Here is a 19,321-nt window from a genome sequence, read left to right on the forward strand (position 1 = left end):
GCAAATAGAAGAATATTGATGAAGGGCTCTAAACTTAAGGTAGATCTATTATTGCTGCTGCACCTCATAATACATATTGAAAATTTGCAAATTTGCATGTAATTAGGTTTTTAAATAATCAGATCCTGTTGATAAAGAGGATGGTGACTGTTATTTACAGGAATACTTTGGGGAGGTGAAAAGTTCTTTTGTAAGGTGAATCATCATCCCCCAAATTTTATTGCTTGCATTTGCCTGGGTCAGGTTGGCATAAATTAAGAGGTGGTATGCATGTAGTAATAAAGAGATGGACTTGCCACTCTAGCCCAGAGAGGGCAGCATCTAGCCTGAAATCACAGAGCAAGTCAGGGCTATGGAGGGAAGTCACGTTAGGCTGGCTGGAGTGAGGTGTGACAGCTGCCATGCCATGCCCCTGATCTCCTTTCCTTCTGGGCACAAACCTTGACTTGAGGACTGGCCTGGCTCGCATCTTTCTCCCTTAGATCTGGTTACATGCCTGTAGAACCCTGAGATGTGACAGACATATTCACTAGATTGCAGGTGGGTCTACATAGATCCCTGGATAGAAGATCCCTAAGGGAAATGGAGATGCTGTGAAGTCAGGGAGCACTCCTCTATCTAAGGACTCATGCTGGAAGCATATTTCAGTCACCCTCATTGTAAAAGGAAAAACAGGCTTAGAAAGGAGAAACAAAGCCAGGGCTAATTAGGACACATTTCTGTAGGCCTCTAAGGTTTCTTCAAAACCATGTTCTTTGGTATAAATAGTAGTATTCCTATTTATGGATGAGAAAATGGATTCAAAGGCACAAAAGAATTCGGCAAATTCCATAGCAAGGAAATGGTGAAAGCTGGGATTTGAACCCAGGTCTTCCAGCTCTGAATTGAGGATTACTTCCCCCATTCCCTGCTCCCAGCTCACTTACAGGCCCCTGTCGTAGTGCTGTAGCTCCTGCTTTCCTGAGTGGGGCACGATGGCTGGGTGGGGGATGCCAGTGGTGTGCATACCTGAGCTCAGCATCAGAGATGGATGGGTGAACCTGCAGAAGGAGCAGAGAGAGAGAGAAAGAAAGAGATCATTGACTATGCTGGGACCTGCAGCCCAGGGCACTCACTGGGTTTATCGAATCAGGAGGCACAAGGAAGGAATGCCAGGGAGAAGAGGCTATGAGTGAGACGTGCATACTCCCAAACAACACTGAGCATAGACTCGTCACTCCCCCCCACCAGGAAACACACACACATATGCACAAATGAGGAAACCAGTGCTCATAAAAGTTAAATGACTCTCAGAGTCATACCAACGCTAATTGGCAGAGCTGGCATTTGGACCCATGTTCCCGGGCTTATAGATCTAAGCCCACTATTGGAGTACTCTGCCTCTCACACAGCTCTTCTATGGTGCTCTAAGGGGGACAAAATACTTTCCTCACCACAGACCTGGGAGGAAGATAGTGCAGGTGTTTTCTCCATTTTACAGACTCAGGGTAAGTGTCCCAGTTGCTGTTACACAGCATTTTGGGTGATTAGAGCTTAAATTCCACTTCCTTGGTTCCTCCCCAAAAGTTATGCTGCACCATGGTGTTTGGGGGCTGTGGGGATCAGTATTGATCAGTACTGTGACGCTTGGAGCCTTGGTGGCAGAGAAGGCTCAATTCCTGCTGAACTAGGTCTGGAAGACAAGAGTATAGAGGCAGGAGGCCTGGGAAGAAAGCCAGCAATCTTCCTGCCACTGCCTCAGGGATAACTTTGCCAGGCTTTCCCCCAAAACTGGTTCTCCTTTTCACCTAAAGCAAAATGGAGCAGAAGCAGGAGCTAAGCACGAATACACAAGAGCTGACGTGCACACAGATGTGTGCATATGGATGGGGGCTGGCACATGCAATGGAGGTTTGGACCTCTTCCTGCCCCCTTCACAGGAGGCAGAGTAGGGCTTATGATACACTATGATGGAGCAGTAAAGCCCATGGTATATAGGGCTGAATTCTCCCTGCTGAGATAGGCACAGAGGCTCCAAGACATGTTCATGCCCAGACCTTGGAAGAGATTGGGCTCCATGGCTGAGCTAGACCAGTTTCCCCTGGAAGGGTGGGGGTAGGGTAGGTGCGTTAATAGTCATCATTTCGGTAGGTGGATGGAAAGGCTAGACAGACATAACACTGCAAGCTAAAGTCTGCTTCTGAGGCAGACAGACAAACGGACAGACAGGGCAAGTCCCTTTCCACTGCCTGTGTGCCAGCATCAGCGGGACACCACATGGAGAAAGCTGAAGGTGCCTTGGCTGAGCCACCCTGAACACACGGAACTGATGGCCCATACTCACCTAGGGTAAGGTGCCCCCGGGGAGACTGCGGTCGAAAAGTGCTGTCTATATCCACAGGAAGGGGAGAGGGGATAGAGAGGTGGGCTCGCCCTGTGGTCAGGGAAGAGAGAGAGTTCAGCAGCTGCTCTGGCTCTGCTGAGGGTGGGCAGAATGGGCAAGAGGAAGCTGTCTTAAAATGTAGCAAGGACCATAGAGGGCTAGACATTTGGGAAGGGCTTCACAGGGGTGCTAGGGATGCATTCCTTTCTAGGAACATTCTACATCAAAGAATCTCAGAACGAGATAGAACTAGATAGAGGTTATTTAGTCCAACCTCCCTAGGGCAGGAAATCCCCCACCTATAGAATCCCTTAGGGAAATCCTAGTTTGGAGGAAGATTGAATAGGAGCAGGCACTGGTCCTTTTTACAGAGTTTTACAGTCGGGGGTTAAAGAGGAAATAAAAGGTCCTTCAGCTTCTGTATTCACTCATTAATTCATTCAAGTAAGCGCTTCCTTTATACTGAGCATCATGCTAGGTCAGTTGGGGAAGATAGAAATTTAGATAAGACAATCCCTGCCTCTAGTGAATTTTGCAGTGTAAGGGGGAGAGGGGTGTTGTTTAAGACATACATGGATAATTCAAAGTATACTGTAATGTGCAAAAAAAGTATGTGGGATCTGAGGGATCACAGGACTTAGAGCTAGAAAGTGAGAAATCAAGGAAGGCTTTTGACATTTGATTTGGGCTTTAAAGGATTCAACAAAGGGGAAAGGAAGAAATTGTACACATAGGGAAAATGTACACATTTGAGCAAAGATGTAGAGATGGGAGAGCTTAAGGTATCCTTAGGGACAGAGTAGTATGATTGGAACACAAAGTGGGGTAGGTGGAACTTATGAGACAGCTTAAGAAGGTAGATGGCGCCAGACCATATATAATCTTGAATGCCAGGTAAAATTTAGATGCTATTTGATAGTATTTTTTCACATGATGAGTAACATAACCAGATCTCTGCAACTGGAAGATTAGCCTAGCAGTGATATGAAGAATGAGTTGTTTGGGGGTGGGGAGAAGGGACAGAGAGGAGAGGAAGCAGGAGGAGGCTAGGCAATTGGTAACACACACACACACACACACACACACACACACACACACACACACACGATGACAATGGGAATAGAGAGGAGAGAACAGAAAAGAAGATGCTGAGGTGGAAGTGACAGACTGGGCAACCAAATCCATATGAGAGCTGAAAAATCCTCAGAATATAAGAGAATATAAGATGGGTGATGGTAGTGCCAATGACAAAAGAAGAGCTCATGCTTGACTACTAATAATGGAGGACTCTCCATTTCAAAAGTAGGGCTTTTGGGGCATCTAGATGGCACAGTGGAACACCAGCCCTGGAGTCAGGACTACCTGAGTTCAAATCTGGCCTCAGACACTTAACACTTACTAGCTGTGTGACCCTGAGCAAGTCACAACCCCAATTGCCTCACTAAAAAAACCCCAAAAACCAAAAAACAAAAGTAGGGCTTTGTCCCTAACACACACACACACACACACACACACACACACACACACACACACACTGTCCCATTGTTGGATAACACGATTGTTCAACTTGCCAATGCAGAGGCCGGGGAATGTGGGTGTACGTCAGACTTTTTTTGATGTGTTGGTTTTGCTGGACCCTTTTGGGGAGATTTCTCTTGTATTTTTTGTTACAAGGAATGGCTCTCCAGGAGGGGAGAAAGGGAGGGGTACATTTGGAAATGTAGGTTATATAAAAATTATTTCAAAGAAAATGTAAAAATGTTTTTAGTAAAAACCTTGTAGACTGGGAGAGAGGCTAGTGTAGTCAGCCAGCATTTATTAAGCAGTGTCAGACACTACTAAGCAGTGGGGATACCAACAAAAGGCAACTATAAGCAGACACTGTTCTCAAGGAGCTCAAAGTCTAAATAGGGGAGACAAGATCCAAAAAAACCCAAACAAACAATATATACAGTATGGATGGGGGTGGGGTGTGGGTGGGGGCGGTAATCTCAGAGGGAAAGTACTAAGATTAAGGAGCCTGTGATCCTATGTAGAGGTGAAGCGTTTCCTTGCTTCCCTTCACCACAAGGGGACAGCAAAGGCCAACGTTGACAGTCAAAAACTCATTCTCTACAAGTTGGAGACTTTCCTTTGTCTTCCCAGAGTGGCAAATGCTGTTAGAGCATAGAGATCATTCAGAGATGGCCTACTGATGATGATGAATTGGAAGAAAGGGTTTTAGAGGCTCAGAGGTAAGGAGCAGAGCTAGGATTCCTACCTACTGGGCCAGAATTCAAGCCCAGTGGCTTTTTCCATTTTCCTTGCCTGGGAAGGACCAACTTCCCTTCTTTCTACCACTAGAGTTCTTGGTCTTCTCCCATCAGTCCCAGGGACTGCTCCTGGGAGAGGTGCCAGGGAGGCACAGTGAACAACCTGTCACCTGGACAAAGCCCTATCTTCACTTAACATCAAAGGACATGAATGGCCATAGGGCCCTGGACTCAGGCCCTGCTGTGTGAGTTCTGGGTGGAGCTCTGGAGAAGCTGCCCATTGTTATGAGCAGTCCAGAGTCTGGGGGTGGTGGTGGTAAATAAGCCATATCCTGTGTATTTCAGGATGGGACCAAATGAACTTGCTCTTCTGACCCAGATTTTGATGTGTATTATAGCTGGTCCCCCTGTGAAGTGGAGGCCCCGGGGCCTGAAATCAAGGGGATCCTGGGAACTTTGGGAAGGGGATGCTTCCTACTAGGGGAGGAAAAAGGTAAAGGAATATAATCTCTTAATAGTAACTCCCCAGGCCTTTCTTAGCTCAGGTTGACTCTCTGAGAACACTTGGATTCAGAGGATCACAGATTTAGAGAGGCCATCTAAACTACACCCCCCCACACACACACATTTGACAGATAAAGCAACCAAAACCCAAGAGGAAACGTGAAACTCAAGCAGAGGGATTTGCCTAAGGTCACATGTGACCACCAGGCACAGTGTCAGCAAAGATTCCAATCCAGGTTCTCCAGTTCTGAGTCCTTTATACCACAAATTCGAGTCTTGGCTCTTCCTCAGAGGTGCCAGGTCCAGGAAGTGGAGTTGGGGATTTCAGGCCTCAAGTTAGACCCTACAAATGAGGTGCTTCTTTGCCAACCCACTCACCCTCAGTTGGAAATCTGCAGGGAGTGTGTAGGGAGAGGACAGTTTGTTTCTACCTCCCATCTTTATCTTGGAATGGGACCTAGTCCAGTGTGAGAGGAAGCTGTGAAGTACTAGAGCTGAGCTGCGGAGGGCAGTGCTGACTGGCTCAGGCTGCTGCTGCTGCTACTACTGCAGCAGCAGAAGAAGCAGTGTCTGGGAGCTGTACTGAATGCTGATAGCTGAATGCTCCGGGGGCATTATGTCCCACGTCCCCGTCCCCGTTCACCCCCCCCTCAAGTTCTTGACCCATCTTGACAACTGCAGCCCTTGCAAATGAAGACCAGAACAGTCACAACCAATTCCCAGAGAAATTAAGGGACCTGGCTGAGGTCATCAAGCAATGAGAAAGAAATGGAGTCTGATCAGAACTGAACTTAACCAAATCCCTACCCACCAAACCAAGGCAATTCTTAGCCACTAAGACAGGAAGCTTGAGACACAGGAACAGGTTGCATTGCCTTTAAGGAGAAAAAGCAACCTCCTCACCCTTCTCCAGGCACAAGGAGACGGCACAGGATGATCCCCGCCACCCCCAAAGTTAGAGGCAAACTTGACAGGCACTTGTGCAAGAAGCCAACTCAGATAAGCCCTCTTACTTCTGGATCTTGGATTTCTAGATTCCCAATCTGGGAGGCAATAGGAGACAGAGGCCAAACCCTGCTCCTTGGTACATCTTAGTCTAGGAGAAGAGAGAGGCGGACTAGACGCCAAACCTTGCCCTTAGGGAGCTCAATCTGAGTGAGACAGATGGAACAGAACCAGTCTTTGGGGAATTCATACAGTCAGTGGAGAGGAGAGACCTAAGCTTACACATTCACACCTGTAAAGTGTGAAATTAGATGAGATGGGTCTAAGGTTTTTCCTAGCTCTGACATTCTGTGATTTGGTCACTGTCTGAATCTTTGTCTGAAACATAGTAACAGTTGCTGGGTGGAGTGAAGGAATGAAGGAAGGAAGGAACCAGTTGACTGAGGACAAGATCTCTTGAGGCCAGAGTTTGCTCTGTAGGACTCCAGGGGACACTGGGAAGCAGAGGAAAAAAATCATAGGTCGGTCCCCTCTCTTTTTCCATAACCCCTAAGGAGTGTGCAGAAACAATTAGGGGCTTCTGCAGAGATTTCATTTTCCTGGCTGGCACCGAGGTGAGATGTTAAAGGCTTTACTTCTGTTAGATCATTTGAACTAAAGGGTTGTTTGGGATTATCATTTGCCAGCTCTAGGATCACAGTAAAAGCTGAGAGAATTCTGAGCATGAAGACAAAGACCAGGCCAGACTGAGGGACCACCCCTTCAAGCCTAGACACTCTTTTCTCCCTATTCATTCTGAAGTCTGAAGGTGAAGAGTTGTGAGAGAATTAGCAAATGGGACCTAGTTACTAGAATGATAGATAGTTGTGAGCACATTTTATAAACTTCAAAGCATTATTGAAATGCAAATGATACTGAAAAATTATAGAACCTTAGAAAGTGATCCCATGGTCTTTGGGTTAATCAAATAGGCCAACAAATCCCTTCCTGGACTAAGCCATCCTTCACTAACCTTTTTCTTGGCCACTGTTATGGGCCCAGGCCACCCCAGAAGTTTCCACTTACTGTGTGAGCCTGGGCAAGTCTCTTTGTATCTGGACCCTAGGCTAGCAAGTTGGACCAGAACATAGAAATTCCCTTCAGATTCCAAATTGATGGCACCTACGCTTCCATTCATGTTGGTATCACTCTCATTTTAGAGATTTAGAGGAAGCTAGACTTAACCAATGTCCAATAAGTACTGGCGCAGGGACTTAAACCCCACTCTTCTGACCAGTATCATTTATACCACTTTTGGCTCTCCAAAGTAATATTGAAAGGCCACTGGTGCACAGGAGCCAGAAGCAGGGCTTGCTTCTTTTCTGCCTTCTATTTTGTCGTTTTTTCTGGATACATGCTCTTCTCTCCCCTTAGAAATTTCCACTGGAACCTTCTGGAGAATTGGACTTCTGATTTTCAGAGTTTGCCTAAGGGACTTGTCTACAGAATTAGGCTTTTTAAGTGGTCATCGAACATACATGTTTGGACATGTCCAATGCAGTGATTTGCTTTGCACTGTTCTGAGGGTTTGTTTCCTTCCTTCCTTCCTTTTTTTCTTCTTCCTCCCTTTCTAGTTTGATTGGGGTGGATGGGTGTGGAGAAATGAGAGGGGGAGAAATAGATTCTTGTTCATTGAAAAGAATTTTCAAAGAGTATGAGCTCTTTGTAAGGAGGATTTTTTCATTCTTTGTATTTGTATCCCTAGACCTTAATGTTTATTGATTGGGAAAAAAATATCCATAGAAGAATTCACAGTTACTCTCTAGCCAGGGAACTCCCAGATTCAGAGGAAACTATCTGGCCTGGGCAAGTTAGGTTCCTAATGGAAGAAGAAGGTGAGCTGGGGCAGAGAGGCATTTGTGGTTTCCTGGGAAATATCTGGCTGTGGCCCTTCCCCCTCAGCCCAGCTCCAAATCTTACTATGTCCACAGAAAACTGCTCAAAAATGAATAGAATAAAGCCAAATTCAATTCCCACAAGGAGGTATTATTTCAGAAATGACTGAGATGTAAAAACAAAAATATATCAATAAAACTTTCAAATTAAAATTTTCAAAGGATTTCCACACAATCTCTTCCTGGTTGGGGTAACAACCCTTAGGGAAAAAAAGTCTCCTAAAAGGGTAACCCTTGTTGGGGACGTGGAGAGGTTGAAGATCCCTGGAGAGTTAGTACTTAGCCTTTCTGTAGGTCAGTGCAAAGATGTATTTACAACCAGTCAGAACAATCTGGCCCACCACAGTATTTACAGACAAAGGCTACACTCCGCCCCCACCCCCACCCCCACCCCCAAACCACCAGCCTTTTGAAGCTCCACATTCCGGTTCCCACTGGATGAGAAAGTCCTTGGCTAGAGTTAATCTCACACTGACATTCCTCACTCCTGAGGCCCGGGCCTGGCTCTCAGATCCATTCACAGCCTCCCCAGCCCAGAAGGTTTTCTCACCCTCAAAGGATCAAAAGACTAGGAGAGGAGAGATCTAATAAGGCTCCTCCCTGGCTTGGCTCGATCTATCTCTTCCAGGGCTGCTAGACTGGAGGAGGAGGGAGTAGAAGCCTGGACCCCGAAGCTGAAAGCCACCTCCATTGAGCCACCTCCACCGTCACACTCCACAGATCACTGCTCCACCTTTTGTCCATCCCTCCCCATCCCTCAGGAACAAAGGGAGCCTGGGAACAGCTGCCCCTCCTGCTCTGTTGCTCCAGTGGTAGCTGAGCTGGGGCTGACCAGGGTGCGGTAATGGTGACCCTGCCCAGCACAGCAGGCTGTCTGGGTCAGGGACACTGAGGGTCAGGACCATGAGGCAATAACACTTCTCAGGGGGTAGCTGTGCCAGCTGGGCTGGGGGAGGGCTTGGCTATGGGACACACTGTCAGCAGAGCTTCCAGGAAATGAGAGAATGTGCTTTAGACCTTGGATGCATCTTCTATACCCGGAGAGCTCTGGAGGAATAAGGATTAAGGGTTTGGAGTACTTTGGTAAGGGGTGGGCATTTTGCAGGGATGCAGGCTGGGAGTAGACCAGGCTCTGACACAAATTATGGGATTGAGCTTGCTGAAGGATGTTATGATACTCCTTTTTTTCTGACCAGAATCTTCTGCTTTAGGATGTGTTATAGGATCAGAGATTGGGAGTTAGGGATCTTGGAAGTTTATTAGTCCAATACCCTTCATTTCATAGATGAAGATACAGGTACAGAGAGGTTAAGTGAGCTTCAAGGTCACCTAGCGCAAGTAAGTATCTAATGTAGCATTTGAACCCTGGTTTTCTTGACTCTTAAGTCTGACACCCAATCCATTTCCTTTTAGATCATTTCCCCCAATCTCCTTTTAAAGGAAGGAAAGAAAGAAAGAAAGAAGCATTTATTAAGCACCTACTATGTGCCAAGCACTATGCTAAGCACCTTCTAAATATCTCAACTCCCCATTTTACAGTTGAGGAAACTGAAGCAGTCAAGTGACTGTCCAGCTAGTAAGTATCAGGGGTCAGATTTGAACTCAGTTCTTGACTCCAGGTTCTGATTTCTGTAGCCAATCCCCTTATGCTGGCTTGGGAGTCTCCTGAAATACTCCCCCCCCCCCCTTTCTTGGACATCCTCCAAGCTCCTTCTTCCTTTATCCTGAAAGGAATATGAACCAATCCTATCATCCTCTCTGGAGACTGACATGTGAGAGAAACTCGAAGTTCTCCCACCTTCCAGGTTCACCCTAACAGAGAAGGTCTCTTCTAGTTTCTCCACCCCCTTCAGCTTCTCCCTCTTCCCCTAGATACTAGAGCTTCTCAGGAACAAAGAAATGGGAAAATAGATGTACTCCAAGTTCACCTGCCTTGGACACCCCCATCCCAGTGACCCCATAGTACACACAGTTCATATCTCCTTATGTATTTCTTTTTTCACATGTTTATATTCTGTCTCCCACATTAAGCTCTCAGCTACCCCAGGACTACCAAAACCCAAGACTGTTTGCTAATTTCCTTAATTTTTTTTTTTTTTTTGCCCCACAGGGCCAAGGATAAGCTTTTCTCCATGCACAAAGCTATTTCTGAGGGGCTGGCCACCCTGAAGCCAATTAATCCATCCATGAGCATTTGCTGTGGTGACCCAAAGCTCACTTTCTGACAAACTCAATCCCAAGACTTCTGCCCTACCCAATCCCCACCCTGTCTCCTCCCCTGCAGTAGAATTAGCCCACGTTGCCTTGATTTCCCAAAGGCTCTGGGTTCACAGCTAGGCAGTGGTGATTTAGTGGAAGGAGGAAAAGACGTTTTTCTAGAGAATGGGTTCTAGAGACTGAGAGAACCGGCCAGCCCCACCTACTGCATGGGAAGAGAGCTAGCAGGGTCAGCACCTTTCATTTTTCATCAGCCCCATAGGGAGAACTAGATGCTTTGCAAGTCCCATGAGTAACATGTAGAGTTTCCTTACAGAGATAAGGATACCCTTATAATTTTAAACACCATTTTCCCCAAAGCTGGTGCTGGGCAACTTTCTGCACTAGATTGTGGGACTGAGTGAAATAAAATGTTACTTTTTTTTTTTTTTGATAAAGGGAGAAAGCTAAAGGACCCTTGGGGAAACTGAGGTTGTCAGGGAGCAGGGACAGCTTGGTAGCTCCTCCTGGCTGTCCTGTGGCACTGGCCGATTGAGCCAGGACCATGGCTCTTTGACCCAGTACTCAGCCTGTGGGTGTTAGGTCAGAGAGGGCATATAGGCCTTCATCATTCAAAAACAATCACAGTCCTTGACACTCACCAGCCCATCGTATGGGAGATCTGTCCAACACCACCTGGAGATAAAGAGTAGAAACTGGAGATGTCGGTGGTCTGTAGTGGGCGGTGAACACCTGCATGGAGAAACAAGATGGATTAGAGGAAGAGGAAGGAGAGAGGCTGAGGAAGAATATCTGAATGGAGAATTCTCATACACACCAGATGTGGTCTAGAGGGAAGTACTGTGCCGTAGGGAAGGAGACCCAGGCTGAGAAGTCAGGAGAACTGTATTCTCATCCTGGGCCTCCTTTGAGAAAGTCCCTTTATCCTTTTGGGACTCAGGGTCACAAGCAAGATGAGGATAATAGCTCCTGCCCTGCCCCCATTAAAGGGGGGCGGGGTTATAGGATCAAATGGCATAATGATGTAAAAGCACTTCTGAGCCCAGCATGCACCGCAGTGAAGGCTGGTTACCTGTAGCAGAACCTTGGCCAAGTCCTCCCTTTCCCTTCTCTGGACCACAGTTCCCCTACCTGTACAATGAGGGGGTTGTATTAGATGGTCTTTAAGATCTCTCTCAGCTCTGACATTCTATGATTCTAAAACCTTTTTTTAAAAAAAAAATGTACATGTTTGGAGTTATCTACATGATCAAAGTTTATTGGAAACAGAAAGGGGGGGCAGCTAGGTGGCGCAGTGGATAAAGCACTGGCCCTGGATTCAGGAGGATGTGAGTTCAAATCCAGACTCGGATACTTGACACTAGCTGTGTGACCCTGGGCAAGTCACTTAACCCTCATTGCCCCACAAAAAAACCAAAAACCCAAACCAAACAAACAAACAAACAAACAAAAAGAGTCCTGGGAAAAGAAAGGGGACAATAACTATTGGAAACAGGACATATTCAGAACTAGAGCTCTCCCATCCCTCCAAATGCATCATTTTGCCAATTTAATCCCAGGTTAGATGTGAGGATGACAGGAACCATGTGTCAGTGTTAGCCACAGGGGGTGTTTCCTATTTGCTTTACCCCTGGAGAAGTAGCCATTTGGTATCTAGATCTGAATGCTTCAGGTGGAAATGGAGAAGGGTTGGGGAAGAGAGGATCCAGTTTATTCTCGGAGGGAAGCAGTAGTTGGGGGAGGTGTGGGTGGGATTTTTGACACCAGAGACTTTTTAAGAGGTGAGCTCAGACTCCAAAATCTCACCAGGAACAAAATGTGAATAGGAAAAGAACCAAAATCGAGGGATTTAGAATCTTCTCCACCCTACCCCTGAGCTTCCTCCCCCTGCCCTTGCCCCAAGAATCCCCAACAACAAGGCCTGTGACTGTCTCCTATGTCTTCTCTGGAGGCACAGGGAATCCTTCCCCCACCCTACCTCCCATATTGGCTACTTTGAATACAGAAACATCTTTAAAACATAAATCAGGAATAGCTGCTGCAGTGGCCAGGAGTCTTAGAAAGATGACCAACTGCTAAGATAACGAGTGGCCATGACAGTGATTGATGTGGGAGGGCATCAGAGAGAGGAGAGGTCCCTGGTGAGGACCTACCTGGAGAGTAGCCAGAACTCCCTGGAATTGAAAGTCAGTGGGATTTGGGGGCTACCCAAGACTAACTCTGCTTGAATCAGGGCATCTCTGTCTGGAGACAATACCTTTTCTAGGAATGATTCCATTGCTCGGGTATGTCTGGGGATGATTCAGAGGGTGGATTACTTTCGATTTACTCCCTGGCCCTTCTTTTGTTAGGGTAGGGTGAGGGTGTGTGGTGGGGGTGGGGTATAGGACAAACAGTCCCAGATTCCTAGAGATTTGAGCTCTTGGACTGGAGTTTGATCGGGACAAGGGCCTAGGGGGACCTGAGATCAGGTCTGCTTCAGATAAGCATCTATTCCACTAAGAAGAACTTGGCCATTCTCACTCTCAGGGAACAATCCCTGCACTTCCTGGGGAGGTAACCATGGACAAAGCAACGGAAAACCACCAGTGGTTTTTACGGTTTGGCTTAAAATTGGGGCAAAGTCGGGTTTGCCCTCCTGGGGAAAAGTTCCTGTTGAGGTATTTTAAAAAAATGCTGACTTGTTCTTTAAGCCATAGAGCCAGATTTAAGAAGCAGAGTCCTACAGCTTGGGGGCAGCAAGGGATAGAGGTTTGGAAAGCTGAAGTGATTAAGTGCCTCTAGAGGAGCTTTCTATAGGGAAGGAGTTAGAGGCAGAGCTTGTTATCATGGAGAGAGCCCCTAGGCTCAGTCATAGCTGCGGGGCTTTGAGACAAGTCACTTTCACTCTCTCAGCTTCAGTTTCTTCCTTCTCTGATACCTTATCATGGTGTGGAGGTGACCCTCTGGGCTCTTGAAGTCTGTTTCCCTGAAGCACAAACTTTGGTAGGTCCTACCAAGATGAAAAAGGCCAGGCAAGGGACCGTATGCCTGTCATCTGACACCCAAGCGAGTTAAGTTAGGAGACACCTGTCACTGGAAGGGTGGCCATTGAGTAATATCTTGATGACCGCAAAAGGGATGGAGGATGGGGTTTCATCTGAATCAGTGTAAGGATGACACACGGATTACTCAGCTAAGCGGTACAGTGGATAGACTGCTGGGCCTGGAGTCACGAAGACCTGAGCTCAAATCTGGCCTCAGACACTTACTAGCTGTGTGACCCTGGGTGAGTCACAACCTCTGCCCCAGTTTCCTCAACTCTAAAATGGGAATACTGATAGCACCTACCTCCCAAGGTGGTTGTGAGGCTCAAATGAGCTAACTGTAAAGTGACTAGCACATAGCAAGTGACCGTATAAATGTTAGTTGTTATTATCAAATATTGAAGCAATATCCCTGTTTTTTTTTCCCACAGGAGTGAGGATTCAATGAATGTATAAGCAAGCACCTTTAAAAATACATAACACTGTGCCCACACGAAGGAGTACGCATCATCACTGTTGTTCTATTACTGTTGTTGCTTCCACTGTGGTGGTGGTGGTCAGCGCTGTGGACTTCCATCCCTGCTTCCTCAGCCTGAATCTCTCTCATCTGTCCTCAGCAGTGCTTTCCAAACCCTGGCCCCATTCATTGTTCTTCTCAGACTACATGATTATGGCTTGTGAGCCATGCGTGGCCTCGGTTCACCCTTTGCCCTGTTGCCCACTGCCAGTCAGGCTATTCCCTGACTTTCAGTTCCTTTCTTGCTGTAGTTTCTTTAGCCTTGAAATGGATGTAGATTGCTGGCTCTCTCTAAGCTAACTGTCCTGGGGGGAGGGGAGAGAAGGGGGAGGCCCAGTAATTCTTAGTCTTTCCTATCATTCTGGGCTTTGTCTGGTGCTTGCCACTTCCTCTTGTGTACCTGGTCCCCATACCCCCAATTTGCTTTGCTTGATGACGCATATTTGTTATAAGGCCGCTCTTTTTGTGGTTGCTTCTGTCATTCAATGAGTGAAGGAGAGAAAATAAATGCATGTTAATTTTTTTTTAAATGAACGAAAAAGATATCCTACCTTGTTTCTGGTTGATGTCAGCAGAGACATGTGTCTGGTGGGAGCTGAAATGTTCATAGAGGGGTGTGAGTTGGGGAACTCCATGGGAGGGCTGGCCAGGCTTGGTGTGCTGAAAGACATGAGAGAGACAGACAGCCCCCGACCACCCATCTGTGAACATGAAAATGACCGAAGGCACCTGCTGCAGCCCAGAATTTCTGGAGCTCAACAATGAACTTCACAGTCTCAGAGGAGCCTCATTACAGTCTGGAAGCAAGGTGGCAGTTCACCTAGCTAGCTAGCAGCATATCAGGACTGAGATCCAAGCAGGGATGTATCAGGGCCAGCTCCAACCCTTTTGGAGAGTCCATTGTTAAATTTTCAGTGTGAGCATTTACACCTCAGAAACAGGCAATCATTATGCAGCAACCTTCATATATCCTTTTATTGCCTAGTCTTAAGAAAGTGTTAATAATGGAGATTGGACTTTAAAAGTGTATGCTCAGGGCAGCTAGGTGGCACAGTGGATAGAGCACTGGCCCTGGATTCAGGAGGACCTGAGTTCAAATCCCACCTCAGACACTTGACACTTACTAGCTGTGTGACCCTGGGCAAGTCACTTAACTCTCACTACCCCGCCAAAAAAAAAGAAAAGAAAAGAAAAGAAAAGAAAAGAAAAGAAAAGAAAAAAGTATATGCTCACAGATAGCCCCACACGGTTTTATAAGCATTGTTTGAGCTCAGCAGGTCTGCAAGAGCAGGCTCAGGGAATAAAGGCATGGAGGCTTGGCCACTGCAGGCTTAAAAAATGGTGATGATAACGCTTTAAGTTTTGCAAACTGTTTTTAATACCCATTATCTCATTTGTACCTTACAACATACTTGGTTCCAGGTCTCCTGCCCTACTATCCAGGGCTCTTTGTAGTCACCACACTGCCTCTCACAGTGGGACCCCCAGGAGTCAGGGTGTTCAGAATGAATCCTAGTCTGAGAGGCATTGTGGTCCCACCTCTGACATAAACTGGCTGTAGGAACCCGAACAATTTAGCCTTTCAGTGCTCCAGACCAGTGGCTTCAGACTCAAATAGAAAGAAAGTTAAGCTGCATGTTTGACCCCTGTGTGCTAGGCCACTCTCTAAGACTATACACACTGCAAAAATGGTGCCAACCAGCACTGGTAGAAAGACTTTTGAATTCTGAGACCCTAAGCTGACTCATAATGCTTTCTCCAAGCTGACCCTAGCTCCTTCCCTGCTAAACAAGAAGAGTTAATATTTCTGGAATGCTTCCAACTGTCCCTCTTGGCCATGATCTTGTTGATCAACACCATGGAAGGGTGAGAAAGTAAGTGGCGGGGAGCTTAAAAGAGTCATAGAACTTGTCTCGGTTATCCCCCCTCACTGTCTAGGACTGGACTGGACATAAGTCTACCCCAAGCCTGGAATGGACTCTTTCCCCATGTCTAGCTTCTGAAGTCCTTCCTTTCTGTCAAGACCCAATTAAGATATCACCTTCTCTATGAACCCTATTCTGGACCTCTCCTCAACACAGGTAAAAGTGATTTCTCCTACCTCGAATTTCCCCTAACACTTTATCCCGGCCTCTCCAGCATACTTCTCTTGTTTTCCTTTGTCATTGACTCTACCTCTCAGGGCTTTGTTTCTTCATCGGTAAAATTGGGACTACAATACTAGTGTTACCTACTTCCCAGAACTGTTATGAGAGATCACTTTGTTTTTTTGGTGAGGCAATTGGGGTTAAGTGACTTGCCCAGGGTCACACAGCTAGTTAGTGTTAAGTCTCTGAGGCTGGATTTGAACTCAGGTCTTCCCTGAATCCAGGGTCGATGCTCTTTCTACTGTACCACCTAGCTGCCCCGAGAGATCACTTTGTAACCCTTTAGGTGCTATGGAAATATGAATTATTATTATTATTATTAAGTTTCAATCTGTGATTTTCTGTGTAAGGGGAACTATCAGTGTTGAAATTCCCTCTGCTGATGAAGCAAGCTCAGAAACTCATCTCTACCACATGATATTAGAGTTACCTGGAACACTTAGAGGTTGAATGACTTGCCCACAATCACCGCTGGTATACAGGGAAGGGAGGACTTGAAATTGGGTCTTCCTGAAGCCAAGACCGGCTCAACAGCCACTGTCATGATGACTGATGGTCATTACAATTACTGGGGTAGCTGTTTCCCCCAGCCCCTTCCCTTGAATGCTAAGCTCCTAGAGAGCAGGTATTATGTCACAACACACAAAGAGACTTGTATTCTCAGAGCCCAGGACAGGGGTCCTGCCTTTAGTAGGTGTGTAAGAAATGCTGGCTGAATTGAGAATTCAGTTAGATTGAACTGAGCATCATCAAAACATTCACATGGACTACGTGACTCCCCTCTTCCCCCACCCCCTTAGGGAAGGGGGAAAGAGGAAGGATGTAGAATGGAGGGGGGTGATAGAGTAGTTGGAGCTCTAAGGGGCTCCTCTGGGAGGGTTTCCTAGATGAGGTTAGTTTTGGAAGTGGAAGAAGGAGGAAGGGAAAAGGGCAGGGTTTGGCAGAGAACAGAACTGTTGGGTTTGTTTTGGACCGAAACTTGCGCCACAACCAATGAGCCCTTTGGTGGGGGCCCAGTGTGGGAAGTCGACTAAAGGGGCTGAGCGTGGATGAGAAGCCACAAATAAAAGGGTATGGAGGGGGTAGAGGGGATGCAAGAGTCCCATAAATAGTCTGGCAATTAGAAATGGGTGGAGCAGAGGTGCCTTAAAGGGAAAGTGGTCGCCAGTCAGCAAAGCCACAGGCTTACCCCCAGCTGTCCAGGAGGAGCTAGCCCAGCCAGAAGTGGGGAAGGTCTGGGGACCACTCTGTCTGCAGCTCCTGAGTCTGTCTGAATTCAAGTCAAAATGAATCTTTTGGGCATTCGTCCCAACTGGCCCAACTTTCCCTTCAGCAGCCTCCACTTCACTCCCATAGCTCTGCCAACATGTGTCCTATGCTGCCACCAAAAGGATTTGTTTCTGGTGTGCCTTTGCTCACACTTCTCCTTTCTCCATAGATCCAAGGCCTACCCACCATCTTTCAACACCTGCCTCCAAGCCCCCTCAAGGAAGACTTCACAGGCTGCCCCAGTCTCCACCCATCTCTCCTTCTGGTATTTGTTGTCCATACTCCTGGCATTTAGCATAAACATTCCTCACCAAATTTGGACTTCTGTGCCAGACATTCAAGGCCCTCTATAATATGGTCCCAGCCAACCTACCTTTCTAGACACATCTCATGGCACTTCCCTCTACACAGTCTATGTAGCAACCAAGCTGGGATTATTCTTTGTTGCCTGAACATACACGGTGGGAAAAGTGCTGAACATGGAGTCACAGGACCTGAGACCACTCCTGGCTCTGTTAGTTACTAGTAACCTGTAACCTTGGGCAAATCACTTCCCCTTTCTGAGCCTCACAGTCTTCATCTGTAAAATGAGGGGGTTGGGCTTCCAGGTCTCTAGATCTAGGATCCTGTTTTCTTTCTTTCTTTTTTTTTTTTTTTGCAGGGCAATGGGGGTTAAGTGACTTGCCCAGGGTCACAAAGCTAGTAAGTGTCAAGTGTCTGAGGCTGGATTTGAACTCAGGTACTCCTGAATCCAGGGCCAGTGCTTTATCCACTGTGCCACCTAGCTGCCCTAATCCTGTTTTCTTTGATGAGACTCTTCCCTATACTTGGAATCCCCTCTGGTCCCCCCACCTCACAAATACTTTGCTGTTTCGAATTTCTGCCCATCCTTTAATAGACAGCTAGATGCCTCAGTGGATACGGTGCTGGGCCTGTAGTCAGGAAGCTGCTCCTGTACAGTCATGTCTGAGTCTTCATGACCCCATTTGGGGTTTTCTTGCCAAAGGGACTGGAGTGGTTTGCCATGTCCTTCTCCAGCTCATTTTACAGATGAGGGAACTGAGGCAAACAGGGTTAAGTAAACTTGCCCAGGGTCACACAGCTAGTAAGTGTCTGAGGCTGGATTTGAACTCAGGAGGATGAATTTTCCTGGCTCTGGGCCTAGTGGTCTAGCCACTGTGCCAACCAGCTGCCCGGAGTCAGGGAGACCTGAGTTCAAATCCCGGACAAGTAACTTAACTTCTATCCACCTTAATCCACTGGAGAAATACATTGCCAGTATCTTTGTCAAGACAGCATTGTGCTATAGTCCACAGAGTTGGACATGACTGAACGACTGAACAAGCAACATCCTTTCAAGCCCACCTAATGTGCTACATCCTCCAGGGGAAGCTTTCCTGATCTGTTTCCTTCCCTCCTCCTTAATTTAATAAACGACCTTCCTCCTCAGATGGCACACATTCCTTGGTTTCATCCATCTCCAATGCACTGAGCCTGTATTGTTGTCCCATTCTTTGCCAGGCTGTATGCTCCACGGGGGTATAGACTATCTAATGTAAGCCCTGTAAGGCAGAGTGCTCTATAAGTAGGAGTCTCGCAAGGTTGGTGGTGATTGTATTGTTATCTAAACTGTGATGAAGGGATTCTGGTGGAGTGGAGAGATGACTAGCTTTGAAGTTGGAAGTCCAGCTCTGAGACCTTGGGCAGTCACGGAGGAGCCTTGGTTCTGTCATCAGTGAAGAAGGGGTTGGACTAGATGATTCTATAAGCTTTACCACTTGGGTCACCTTAGGCAAGTCTTTGAATTTTCTGAGCTTGAGGATAAGATGGCCTCAAAGATATTTTCCGGCTATGAAATCCACAAGTCTAGCGTGGCTCTCCAACTGGACTATGAGCTTCCTGAAGGGAGGGTGCTGTCATATCCACACAGGACAAAGCACAGGGGCTAGGCACATGGTGCAGGGAGGAGAGGGAAGGGCTGAGCAATAAAAACTTACTGATTGATTAGAGACTGGTGTCCCTTGCGGTGCTGGGTACCATAGGCAGGGCTGGAAGAGAACTTCCCCCAAAGGCCCTCTGGTTCTGGGATGCTTCTGAGCGGAGCTAGTGGATATTTGCTGGGTCCTTGCCCCTGCTTTCCAAACTCCC

The 19,321-nt window shown here is 46.9% G+C and overlaps 1 protein-coding gene across 1 annotated transcript in view; it reads right to left on the minus strand.

Moving 5' to 3' along the window:
* The window catches only part of TCF7 (transcription factor 7), a 127,989-nt gene that overhangs the window by 20,091 nt on the left and 88,577 nt on the right, over positions 1-19,321 (minus strand). Inside the window, exons 4-7 of the mRNA XM_043988411.1 lie at positions 14,309-14,417; positions 10,856-10,946; positions 2,324-2,413; positions 927-1,040 (exon numbers count right to left, since the gene is read on the minus strand). Of these exons, the coding sequence (XP_043844346.1) occupies positions 927-1,040; positions 2,324-2,413; positions 10,856-10,946; positions 14,309-14,417 (404 nt within the window). The remainder of the gene's footprint in view (positions 1-926; positions 1,041-2,323; positions 2,414-10,855; positions 10,947-14,308; positions 14,418-19,321) is intronic.

The sequence above is a fragment of the Dromiciops gliroides genome, chromosome 2 (genome assembly GCF_019393635.1).
Source record: "Dromiciops gliroides isolate mDroGli1 chromosome 2, mDroGli1.pri, whole genome shotgun sequence".
Taxonomy (NCBI): Eukaryota; Metazoa; Chordata; class Mammalia; order Microbiotheria; family Microbiotheriidae; genus Dromiciops; species Dromiciops gliroides.